General features: G+C 49.9%; 1 protein-coding gene across 3 annotated transcripts in view; it reads left to right on the top strand.

The window, feature by feature from the left end:
- ICA1 (islet cell autoantigen 1) overlaps positions 1 to 12926 on the top strand; it is a 128056-nt gene that overhangs the window by 104376 nt on the left and 10754 nt on the right. For all 3 annotated transcript variants that reach the window (XM_030885168.2, XM_045288624.1, XM_030885169.2), the window contains one exon: positions 8327 to 8596. In XM_030885168.2, coding sequence (XP_030741028.1) covers positions 8327 to 8596 — 270 coding nt within the window. The remainder of the gene's footprint in view (positions 1 to 8326; positions 8597 to 12926) is intronic.

Genomic DNA, 12926 nt, shown 5'->3' with positions numbered 1-12926 from the left:
CCTAAGCAATCCCAAGAGTCTGTTTAGCCTGATCATGGGCTATGTCCTCCCCACGACAAAGGGCTTCCCGCTCCTGATTTACCATGAGTCCCCAAAGCTCTGCAGATTCTGAACTAAACCCTAGAGCATCCCTTGCCCTAGTGGCTGGGCTGCAGTCAGTCGGGGTCTGACAGAGTTATAGTGGGACCAGAAGTCAGCCAGGGAGATCCGGTGGGCCCCAGGAACAAGGGACGCTCTCAGTCCTCCCTGAGCTTGACTAGGATTTAATTTCCAGTGCATGAGACAAAGATAGGTTCTGGAAAACAGAAGGCACTGGTTAAAGGAGTGAGTGAGTGTGTGTGTGTGCAATGGATGGAAAGGCACCACAACTTGGTATTGCACATCTAGGGCGTAGGGATCCTCGAGGGTAAAAATGCTCTCTCCATATTCATTTCTTACTCTAAGCTGCACACTGAAATATTTCATTAATAGCTATGTGTTTTATCAGAACGAACACTCATTTGTAAATATTAAAACCATCTTTATCAGTAGCAGGAGAATAATAAGTAATTAGTGCACATCGTCACACATGCGCTCAAGTGTCAGTTTAAAAAAAGAGAAAAAACTTTTCTTCTTTGGCTTATAGATAGGACCTTTATGGAATCAATGCATCTTTAAAACAATATTTTTTAGAGGAGGGAACATTTAAATCTGACTGAAGTGAAACAAAGATGATAATATATAAGTGGGGTGACTAAAGAACAGAGCACTCATGAATTTGTTGGCTCCAAAATGTGTGCCCTTTGGAAAACTTCCGAAGGCCCAATCTTGAATTAAAACACTGATTAGAATACGCACAGCATTAAACAGCCAGGAAATTGAAAAAGAGAGACAGCACTTAATCCAGGGATGGCTGATTTTATAGGACTTGGGGGTTACAAACTCTCGCACCCTGCTGCCCCGCCGGGGCAGTCTACTCCCAGTGGTAATTCCGTTTGAAGAGTAATCGCTGAGCTGGAGCATCGTGGAAGCAGTGGCAGGAGCCGTGGTCCAGGGACACTCTCTAAGTCCGTGTCATAGAGCAATGTGTGCTGCCTACTCAGTAGGTCACGAAATGGAAAACCAGAATCTGACCACGGTTTCCAAAATGTTCGACGTGAAAAAGCAGCTTAGTGACATTTTGAGATGCTTGAAAGTGGCTGGGAAACCACCTTTGGACCACATGCAGTGATCCGACCTCAGCTCATGAATTATAACTAGTGGACATCTTTGTGTTGACCGGAATTGCACCACAGAAAACAACCAGCAGATAATGGCCCAAAGATAGCAGTGGTATAAAACAGAAAAGAGTTAAATGAATGTCAGCTCACCTAGATCTTAGAGTTTGGCTTTACCCAAAAGGCTCCTCAATTGAAAGAGAAAAAAATGAATGATCTGTATTACTTTCTCTCTTTTTGCCGGTCTTCTGCTACTTCCTTGATTTGTTCTGGACTTTGTGGTTCTAAACTGTGGATACATGTCCGAATGACTCAGAAGTTTATTCAGGAACTGCCAGAGGTCTGGGTGAGGCCCATAGCCGTTGGTGATCATCCGAGTGTGCATTTCTCTCTTTGCACCGGCATCGTGCCCTGTGGCTACTCCTCTGTGACTGACAGGGCTTCCGTGGGCACCTTGGATGGGGCAATGGGTTCATGCAGCTGGCAGCTAGAGACACCGGAGATAAAAGTCTGGCAGTCGACTACCAAAAACTCAGCCCCTGAAACTCCTACAGTGCTCAGTTCTACTCTGACATACAGGGGTCGCTGTGAGTCAGAATGAGCTGCCTCGCAGCTGGTCTCCAGGGGTCTTATGCTTCCTCAGTACAGTATGGTAAATACTAAGCTCCTCCTCCCTGTCTTCCTCAGGGCCCCTGGATGTACTGCTGGTTTGGCTCTCTCACAAATGTTCCTACTTTTAAAAATCCAATACTATTGTCACGTGATCACCAGGTACCCAGTAGTAGTCCATTTCGAAAAGGACTTACCACCAGGTCTGCTGGTTTTCCCATAAGACAGCCTGGATTCTGAACGGGAGGAGCAGCCGTGCTTGGCTTGCGGTCCCTCGTGTCATCTCGGAGTGAGCTGCCATGCGCTGGCACTCTTGTTTGCTTGGTTTTAAATGTTTTCATATTCTGTTTGGGGAGTGAGTCAGGGGTGGTTTTCCCCCCAGCTATTATTATCACCTAGGTCCCCTTCTTATCAGACGAGTTTTTAGCAGTATTCGTTCATTTCTAATTATCTACATTTTTCTTTCTACCAGAGCCTTTGGTAATGAAGACTCTACTTTTTTGTTAGACGTTTCTGGAAGGTGGTTTCCTGCCCTTCTTTCCCCATACCTTCTTTCGGGTGGTGTGAGGAGAGGCTCGGGGTTTGGGGTTTTGCATCAGTATTGTTAATACGCGGCCTCTGCAGTGAGTCATGCCGTCAAGAGCGGGCACCAGAGAAACAGTCTTCCTGTTTCACATCAGATGGAGGTCAAGCAGGTGTCGTTTAGCTGTTTGTTTTTCTGTGCCCTTTTTTTTGGTTTATGAAGTTATGTTTCCATTTTGTGCCCCTGATTCGTGCGGAGGCCATGACGCTCAGTATGACTGCGAAAGTCTCACCTGAGCTGCCTCGCGTCAGTTTCACACGTGGGCTTCCTGTGGCTCACACTGCCTCAGCCAGGCTTCTCACAGCTACAGCCTCTGGTTCAGGATCAGTTGTCCGAGGGAATGTTGTGCCTGGAGCAGGGGCACGTTCCAACCATTGGAAAGCCCTTGGCAGTGCAGGGCAGACATGCTGCGGGATCCCACCATCTCAACCACTCCTCCTCGGTGCCTCCAGCCAGGATTTTTGCCTGGCTGCCCGTGGAACCGCCTGCCCATCACAACCCTCAGAACTGTGCAAACGTGTACACGTTCGCTTACAGGTGCGAGCCTTAATAGGCTCTGCTGGCTCTCAGGGACTGCTAGAAGGCAGTACGTCAAAGGGCGGGCAGCATGAAAGAATGCATGTGTTGTCTCAGTCCTAGAGGAGAGGGCTCCACATCAGATGTTGGCCACGTTGGTTACTTTTCTTGAGGGCGCTGAAGGGGGACTCAGTTCACTGCCACATTCCTAGCTTTTGGTGGCTCCCCATAATCCTTGGCCTTCTGTGGTTTGTGGCCTTCAATGGCATCTTCCTTTTGTGTCTGTCCTCTTTGTATAAGGCATACTTCATAAGAGAAAAGTATCCCTCATCCTCTGGGCTGGCCTGGTGTTAATATTTCAAAAACCCTTGCCCAGAGAGTCCTGTCCACCAGTACGAGGGTCATATTCAGAGACAAGAGCCTATCATTTGTAGGGGACACAGTTTAGCCTATGAGAAGTCTTGAAGTGAAAACAGACTGCTGCAATAAGAAAACGCCTTGGCCTATGAGTAGGGGCTCTCCAACCAGACGACGCCTAACTAATGATACGACCTCCGATGGATCTCCAAACTTCAGGGATCTTAGGCTCCCGCGGCTCAGGTTAGATGAGTGGCTTTTCCCTTCTGTGGAAAAGGAGTTAGAGAGGCTGATGTCTAAGCTCCCTCTCAGCTGCCTTCTCTCAGGGCATCTCACTGGGAGACAAACAGCAGTTTGCCTGACAGGAGATAGAAAAGTGGTTTTAAGAAAAGGAAAAGATAGAAGTTTGACTGAATTGTAAGCTGCTGAAAAGGCAGTAGTGATAGGTCGCTGAATGGATCCCATGAAAGCTTGGGCAGAGCGGTGCTGAGCACCACTGTCGAGTTTTACCTTCGCCATTGGTTAGGGGAGGCATTAAAAGGTTTGAGTACGGGAGTAAAACCTCATAGCTGTGTGAGGTACAGGTGCACAGTCAGGTGGCCAGCAGCCTCACCCCCGGGCACCCCCATTGAGGGCCCTGAGTCAGGAATTTCTTATGAGCGTTCAGTAAGGAACCTGGAGTTGGACATAGAGATTGGAGAGGTAAGATCTTCGATAGAGGATATAGGGAGAGCAGGAGGAATGCCACCCGCAGGGGAACCTGGAGATGGCAGTACCATATATACTTGAGTATAAGCAGACCTGAATATCAGCAGAGGCACTAATTTTACCACAAAAACAGCATTAAAAATGTGCTGGAAAAACTCGACCTATACACGAGTATATACGGTAAATCCAATCAAGGCGACAGCACAAAATACTGCAGGGGTTGAGGCCTGAGAAAAGGGGAGCGGATTGGGCCAGGGGGATGTCACACACAGTCCTTCCAGAGAGCCATTTCAGAATAGGGTAGGGGCAAAACCTTGACGACAGGCAGCTGAAAACAGAATGGCAGGCAGCAAAGGAGAGGGTCTGGCTGGCTGTGGAAGGAGAAAAGAAACTAAAATAGTAGCTTGAAAAGATAGAGCAATGTCAAGGGAATATTTGATTATTGCTGGGTTGTGCACATGTCTTCTGAGGTCAAAGGAGGAAGCCTTCAGAAGGGGAAGACTACCGTTGGGGCTGAGAGAGCAACTTTTAGGGTGGGAGAGAAGATGCATGTAGCATCATAGGATTGGAGGTAGAGAGGTGACCATTTGAGGAAATCATGCCTAATGAAAAAAGTTTCTTACCCTGTTTCCCCAAAAGTAAGACATCCCCAGAAAATAAGACCTACTTACAGTTTTGCCTCTCGCTGAAATATAAGGCATCCCCCGAAAATAAGGCCCCCCAAAGCTACCATAACTCTGGACTCAGGACCATAGCGGCGGGCGCCGCAGCACAGCCGGAGCAGACAGGAAGTGTGAGGTCTCTTTTCATAAAACAGTAAACAATAAATGTGGACCGTATCCTTCATGGAAAAATAAGACATCCCCTGAAAATAAGACCTACCGCATCTTTGGGAGCAAAAATTAATATAAGACACTGTCTTATTATCGGGGAAACAGGGTAGATGGTGTTAGTGTTATCAGATACAAGAGTCAACGTGCTAGCACAACACGCCGGAAAATGAGGCACTGGGGTCTTGGAATAGCATCTGCAGATTTGAGCGGAGCTCCCAGCCTCTGTTCATCGTTGAAGATACAGCGGACGGTAGCACTGCGACCCAAGTCACAGCACTTGTTTATAGCTCCAGGCAGAGGAGGCCCCGGCTCCAGCTGTGGGTTGGCTTCTCTTCAAGAGCGCTCCACATCTCCACATCTCTCCGTGTGGGTCCCCGTGTTCTTTCAGCTGAGTTGAATTGTTTCCAAAGAAAGTGATAGCATGATTTGTAAGAGCCGACTGACTAATGTTATTTCTCAAGTCTCAACTTGCTTGGTTTCAGACCCAAGCCTGTCCTTTTCTGCTTGTAATTAAGTTTTTCTTGCAAGTTCTGTAGTCATTCCAAGCATGTTAATTGTCAGTGCAATAATTGCGAGGTTTCCCTGTTTTCTGGTTCAAGTCGGTGCCAGTTTCGTTGCTTTTAGCTAAAGTACTAACTTCTCTTTAAAAAAAAGAGAGAAACTGTTCACTGTGCAATATGGTTTAACTGTTACAGAACCAGCACACGAGGCCCTGGGGCAGACTCAAAGGGAGATTTTCTCACTGCCGTCCAGTCGACGCTGACTCGTCGCAGTGCCCCCTGGGGTTTCTGAGCCTGTAACTGTTGACGGGGAGTTGAAAGCCCATCTTTCTCCCTCGGAGCAGCTGGTGCTCTTGAACCACCGACTTTGTAACTACACCACCACCAGGGCTGGTCCCAGCAAACTCTCTGCTCAAGCTGACTAACAGGTGTCCTCCTCACCACGGTCCTTTTTCGGCATTTCCCTCACCATTTATTTGCCTGTGATAAGATATTGATCAATACATTTCTGTCGTTGCAAGTGAAATAGGCACTTCTTTAGATAGTTTACGTTTGAAGCTTAAGAAATGTATTGGTCCAGCTTATCGGGACTCCTCAGTAGGGGGTTGCTTTCCAGCCAGGTAAGATGCAGGGGTTTCTTTAGGCTGTGTCTTCTCTCTCCAGCCAACTCTTCATGCGGTTTCCCTCGTGTGCTAGTTTCATTGTCACCACAGCCTCACACCAGCACCTTGAGAACTTAAGAGTCCCAGAGAGGGGGAGAGATCATCTTCCAATTTCCATACGATAAACTTCAGCCACATGTTCCCCAGGGTCTGGGAGAGGGAGGACTCTGGCCAGCCTCAGCGACAGGTCCACTTGAGGTAGGGTGGTAGACATCTTAAGACTCCCAAGACTAGTTTGGAGGAGCTCTGTCCCCAGTGAGAAAACTGAAGACGAGGGATGTGGATTAGGTAAAACCACCTGAAGCCACTACAAATACCCAAGGCCAAACCCCAACAGCATGCAGGCAGACAGAGCTCTTCTGGACAGTGGCTGCTCTCGAAGGGTTAGCATGTGTTTGTTGTTGTGCATGTTAGTCATGATCTTCCCTAGACGGATTTTGAGATTAAAGCTGGGCCTCTTCCCCTCAGGTTTGATTTAGCAGAGTGCTGCACAAAGTGACTGTAGGAGAAGTACGCATCATTTCCAACACTCATCAAAAGTCATCTCTTCTTCTAGGGTGTACCCCGGGAGTTGAGTTGGTTCCAGTGAATACATTTGGCTCAGCAGTCATCAGGTTTCTGAACGGGCAGGAGCCACGAGAAGGCTTTTAGCCATTCAAGTCGCAACTCAAAGGAGAAGTAGCGAGATTAGGATGATTCCAAGAGAAGAGGGTGCAGAGACACAGGCATTGATGGACAAACTGAGACACGGCCAGCTTCAGGCGCCTTCTTTTCTTGCCTCGCCTGCTTGGCCCCCATTACCGGCTTGGAGTGGTTCCTGGCATCCTGGTCCTACAGAACCATCTCAGAAACTTGTTCCAAATGCCCTTTCCTCATCCTCTCACCCCCACACCTCCACATCCTCTCACCCCCACACCTCCAGGCCAGGTCTCGGTGAAGAGGTCTATGATAACAAAAACAATGCGAGTACTTAAAATTAGACGGTTGTCCGATTAAAGCAGGGTTTGCTACATACTTAAAGCACAGCGATAGGAGGGTGTCTCATCTCCAGCACCCCCTGATTTCTATCCAGACTGCTCAGCACATCAAAGCCCCCTTAATCTCTAGATCTGTATATAAAGTGTGCTCGAAAACAGATCCAAAAAAAGTCGACAGAGGTAAGCTTTATTAATTTTAAAAAGCTCTCATTAATTACCACACATCTATGAAAAACCTGTTGATTCACTTAATATGTCAGTGTTAGGATCACAGTGCCGTTCAGGGAACAAAAACAAAAACACCTCTTTTCTGTCTCTTCATCGTCTAGAGCAAAGTGGCATTTTCTAGAGATGAGCAAATACCACAGTAAGTCACAGTTAAAGTCTGCCTGAGCTCTCAAAACAGGTTGAGAACTCACTGAAAGACCGTGGGGTGTGATTTCTGACAGGCATGCACCCCTGCAACTTGTATTCCACATTGAGTGTGTTTCCAGTGTGGACAGTGCGAGGGTAGTCCTCGAAGACGCTCCTTCTGGATCAGTGGCAGGTGTAAGGGGCTTTATCTGTTTGTTTTTGGGTCTTCCTGAGGTGGGCATTATCAATAGAATAGCTTGATAGACGAGCAATCAGGCTTAGAGGGTTCAAGGCCTATTAAGGTGCTGCTCAAGTAAGGGGCCGTGCTCCGCTCTGTCCAGTGCGCTCTAGTTTGTCAGTGGATCCATTCTGCATGGCCCCAGGACCCACTTCAGCTCTCACGTTCTGCCTGCGGGAAAACCAGGCCCGGCTTTCTCCACACTGGGCCGCCTTGTAGCTCGGCCGTGGAGAAAGAAACTAGGGTGCCTTTCTTGGTCAAGCCGGTTTCTTGGCTTGACACCCTGCTCCCCTTGCTCACCTGGGCCGGTCAGGGGTGGTAAGCATCCCCCACCCACCCCCGGCAGGCCGCCACCTGGTGTGCTGGTTGGTGGGTCTAGCCCAGGCAAGGTGGATCGAGGGCTCCTTGTGAGTGGGGATTCAGGAAGCCATTCAGACAAGGAACTACAATCTCCAGCGTGCTTTCAATCCTGACTTCCGTTTCCTGTCTGAAAGAAACCTTTGGGTAAACCCACTCTTTACTTTAAGGAAAAGCCAAACCCTCGAGTGTCTGTGGCAAGTGTTGAAAGAAGCAGAGCTTCCTCTGCGGAAGAGGGCTAAGGGAGAACGGGGCTAGAAATGTCATTCTCACATCCATTTGAGAGGCCCACCACGAGGCGAATTTCTATTTCCATCCATTTCCCCTAAATCTGGCCATCGCCCAGTCTGCCTGCTCCCGGCCAGCCCTCCGTAGCGTGGGTTTCCACGTGGTATGGAACCTCTGTGATGATGTTTTGTGCCGTTACTTTAATCAGCGTGCCTGAGCCCCACGGCCGGGGCAGTGGAACCAGAAGGTGCTGACAAAGACGACCTGCTGCTGCTGAGCGAGATCTTCAACGCCTCTGCTCTGGATGAGGGCGAGTTTAGCCAAGAGTGGGCTGCTGTCTTTGGAGACAGCCGGCTGAGAGAGCCAGCTCCCGCTGCGGCCCCCGAAGAACCGGAGCCCAAGACCCAGGCGGGGGCGGGCTTCCTCCCTTCCCAGCTGCTGGACCAAAACATGAAAGACCTGCAGGCCTCCCTTCAAGGTAGGTGCTGCCTTGGGGATGCAAGTGAGGGCGGTTCCTTTGTTTTTGATGTTTTTTCTGTCCAAAGCCATGTTCCGCCTTTATTTGTTTGGGTTGCCACCCCACCCCTGGCCCCAATATATTTGTTTGTTTTCACATAGAGAAATAATGTGAATATTTTTATTTCACACCCAGTGACTTTCCGGTGGAGGGTTGCAGGGTTTAAACTCTCTTCCCATTGTTTTCTCCCTGTGCCCACGTGTCCTGAGTCAGAGCTTAGAGCCCTTGGTTTTAGATTGTTCATCCTCAAGAAGATGCCGTTGCCTTTGCAGTGAGGCCTCATTTGCTTGGCTGGCCCTGCCAGCTCCACAGCGTCAGGAGGAAAGGCCTCCTTGGTTGGTGCTGAAGGACTGTACACTGCAGACTCCTGCGGGGCCTCTCTGCCTTTGTCACACGAAGGTTTATCTCCTACACACTCCTGTGTCCCTTCTATCCCCACCCACCTCTGGGCCGAGAACGCCCTAACGTGACTGTTCAGTTCTGCCTGATACACAAGGCACCCTTGGCCCCAACAGAAACCAAGTTCTCAACCAAAATGGGTTGGAGGCCTTGGTTAAGGGTGCAGCGTATGCAAGGCCTACCTACCAGCAGGCTAGCAGGCTGGGTGAGAATGTCTAGCTCGGTAAGCACATTGGTTTTAAGGGCAACACCCAAAACTTGAGTTTACATGAAAAATTTAAACGTGACTTTCTGAACACACAGACCTTGGGAAAGAAACTGTTTTCTAAAATTTTCAAACCCTGCCCCCTCATTCCTTGACCCTTTAACTGTAAAAACATTTATCACTATTAAGAAATTCCCAAATTGTTTTGGGTTTACTGCACATTTTGGTTTGAGGTTTACTGCACATTTTGAGCTATCTCCTTCGTAAACAACGCATGTGTTTATCTAGCACGTAGAGCAGAGAACAAAACGGCTGAGCTGGAATGATTAAGTAATTATGGGCTATTAACACTTCGAGTCTTCAGAGATGAGGTCATGGGCTCAGCCAGAAGTTGATGGGCAAAACTGAAACAAAACAAAACCAAAAAAAACTTTTTTTTTTTTCCAAATGAAATACACGGCTCCTTTTATCTGCCTGGGTCCTAGTTTGCAGCCAGCACGTTTATGTAGTCGTGGGGGTAAAAGATAGCGGGAGTAAAGGGAATCAAAGCTGTTTGTCTGCCCTGAGTTGCGGAGAATCCTTCACTGGGGCAGCAGAGGAACAGTGCTGTGCCCACTGACTTGGGTTTTACCTTCACCCACCTTGGGTTGGAGGTGCTAGCAAGTTGTAGGCCCCGGAAGGTGGAGAGCCTGTTGTCCACAGTGGCGTCCCTGGCTGCTGCAGCCCCTCGAGCTGGGCTGCAGAATGCACCACTTCTGGACTGGCCCCTGGTGTGCAGACCCCGGGGCGCCTGCTCTAGACCAGGAAGGAGTGTGCAGAGTGGCCCTGCTTGGCCGCTGGCTGAGGATCAGTCCGCTGGTGAACCTGCCCCGTGCTGACACCTGCTCCCGGAGCAGGCCCCGGGAGAAGGGCTGTGCTCGGGCCCTCAGTGGGGCCCCGAGATGGAACCCACGAGCAGAAGCCCAGGGCAGTGTCCATGGGGCTTGACGGGGCACTTCAGCCTTCTCCCAAGGCCAAGGGGAAGGCACAGAACCACTCACTCCCAGAGCGAGTGAAAGGGAGCGAATCTCACCGAGCTGGCTGCCGGGAGGGAAGAGCAAGAGAAATCACGCCCTAGGTCGCCATCCTGCAGCACTTCTCTCCTTCAGTCACCAGCTGCCCCTTAGCTCTGGCTCTGGATTCCTCCCCCAACAAGGCAGACAGGGCTCCCTCCGCCCTTGTGGAAGTCCCTTCCGGAGAGGGGGGAGCAGGGATTGAACACTCACAGAATCCGTGAGCGCATCCATAGTAGGTTAGAAAGATACCCAAGTCGGGGAGACAAGAAGATGCAGAGTCCTAGGGCAGTGAGCATTGGGGGGACGGATGGCAGGGAAGGTCAGACTACATGCTTAAATGGGGTTCTCTTTTAGAACCTCAGATGGGCACGCAGTGAGAGACTCAGCCGTGTGGCAGTGCCCTAAGGCACGAGCTCACCTGCCTTGGCCAAGGGGCTGCAGGACAGTGCGATTAGAGCCCCCACGGAGGAAGAAGGGGAGGTGGTCCAGTGCTGCACAGGTCTAGGTCACATAGACCTTGTGGCCACTGGAAAAATTGGGGCCTATTTTCAGAGAGAAATTGGGGCCATTGCAGCTTCTTGCACAAAGTAGTGGCATGTCCTGATTTTCTATTTGAAGGGGAACATTCCAGCATTCTTTCTGTCCGCTGCTGGAGTTCCGTCAAGATCAATGTTAACAGAGTTACTTCATAACCCCTGAGCTATCCTGTGTGCTCCGCAAACAAACAGATACAAATTAAGTATCTATGGAACTCAAAATGACATGGGGGAAGAGACACTAGTTGAACCTGGGGTGCTGGAAGCACACACCTAGCCAGCTTCTACCATGCCTATGGGATCTGCAAAGGCTCCCGTTTCGAACGCTTAAGTTGCCCTCTGGTTGAACCTCAAAATACAGGTGGGCTTACATCTAAGCTCTCTGCTTTGATGATTGAGCATCTAATCAAATTAGAGCCATATTATATTCATTTAAATAAGTTTTTGTCAGAGTTCTCCCTCGCACATACCCCTGCTCCTCCCAGCTCTCCCAACCCACCCCCACCAAAAGGATCAATGTTGGCCCAAGATGCTTTCCCCTGCACCCACGGTCTAGAAAGTGCATCTGTGCACATGAATTTCAAAGCATCTGAATAATTATTAAGTGTTTGCTACCTTGTAATGAAACTGCCCGATTACCCACACGGTCTCAGGAAGGGCATGAATAAACCACTGGCATAATTAGCCAAGCTAAACATAGAGTAAAGGGCTCATTGGCATGTTTCCTCTGTGAGACAAACAGTGGCAAGGAGTTCAGGGGCCAGGTGTGAGCTTGCAAGCCTCACCTTCCCCTCCCTAACTGTACAGCAGGGGGTCAGACTGCACACACTCCCCAGGCGTTTGCCCTCTCCTCTGCAAAGTACAGGATTTGACTCACAAATTTTCCAGGAAAGACCCAACACATCCAGGGTAGTGTCTCCTCCTCGCCCCCCCCCCCAACGAGTGCCCTCTTCTTATCCCTGGAGTACGCCCCTCTCCCGAGAGGCTGAGGTCTACTACAGTGGGGTCCTGTGGGGTCCACGGTCTGGACTACACAGCACTCTGGGGGCTAGACAATGTTCTGTGTGCTGTTCACCTGTGTGAACTCACTTCATCATCAAGCCCTTAACAGGCAGGTGCTACTGTCCTTTCCTTGGGTAGCCTGGGAATCTGAAGCACAGAGAGGCTTAGTAATTTGCCCAAGGTCACACAGCTGTAAGGGTCAGGCTGGGCTCTGAACCTGCACACTCTCACTTAGGTACCTGTGCCTGTAGCTTAATTATGTTCTCTTGCTTCTCAGCAAGGTATGTCTGGTAGCAAAAGTGATTCCCCGGCACATTCCTTCAGGCTTCTCCTTTGAGACAAGTCATGAGGAGTACGGATGGCCCTGGGCATCCTGGCCACATACAGGGTTGGGGATACTCAGGTTGTCTTCCTGGAGGAAGGCAGGTGTGAGGAGACAGGGTTCGCAAATTGAACTAGGTTTCAAAAGGAATATTGGAGATTGGGATTGCCTTCTGAAATGCATTCTGCCTTCCATTCAGGGTTGTGAAGGAGTCAGCATCGACTCGACGGCAACGAGCCTGGTTTGCGTTTGGTGTGTACTTTAGCACATGTGGTGCAGGCTCCCCATTGTCCTCGCTCCCCAGAAGGAGCAGCTAGAGGCTCACCCTCGCTGGTGCCAGAGGACTAGAGTCAAATGCTCCACCTTCCCTCCATAAGGCCTTCGCTGGCACCCTTCCGTATCATCCCTTCCCCTCCGCACTCCTCTTCCTTTCCTTCTCTGCCTCGGTCCCTCCTCCTTCCCACCATTCTTCCCTGCCTTCCTTCTTTGGCCCTTCTCCTCATTCGGTGCCTCAGCACTCTGGAGGAATGGCTATGGAGGGGAAATTCAGGGAAAGAAGAGAGCCGTAATGGCACTGCAGGTTCAGGGTTAGACTGCTAGCTAAAAGGCTGGCAATGCCAACCCACAGTCACTCTGTGGGCTAAAGACAAGGCCGGCTGCTCCTAGGAACAGTCGTGGTCTATGCTGTCACTTGCGGGCTGCTAGCAGTTGCAGCGACCCAACACTAGAGTCGAGTTTAGTAAGGGAGCAATCACATCTTCCTTCCTTGCCG

This window comes from Echinops telfairi, unplaced genomic scaffold (genome assembly GCF_000313985.2).
Source record: "Echinops telfairi isolate 266 unplaced genomic scaffold, ASM31398v2 ScPeMD7_23;HRSCAF=83, whole genome shotgun sequence".
In the NCBI taxonomy this organism is placed as follows: Eukaryota; Metazoa; Chordata; class Mammalia; order Afrosoricida; family Tenrecidae; genus Echinops; species Echinops telfairi.
The sequence above is the reverse complement of the archived record's forward strand: the minus strand, read 5'-3'. Positions and strand labels throughout refer to the sequence as shown.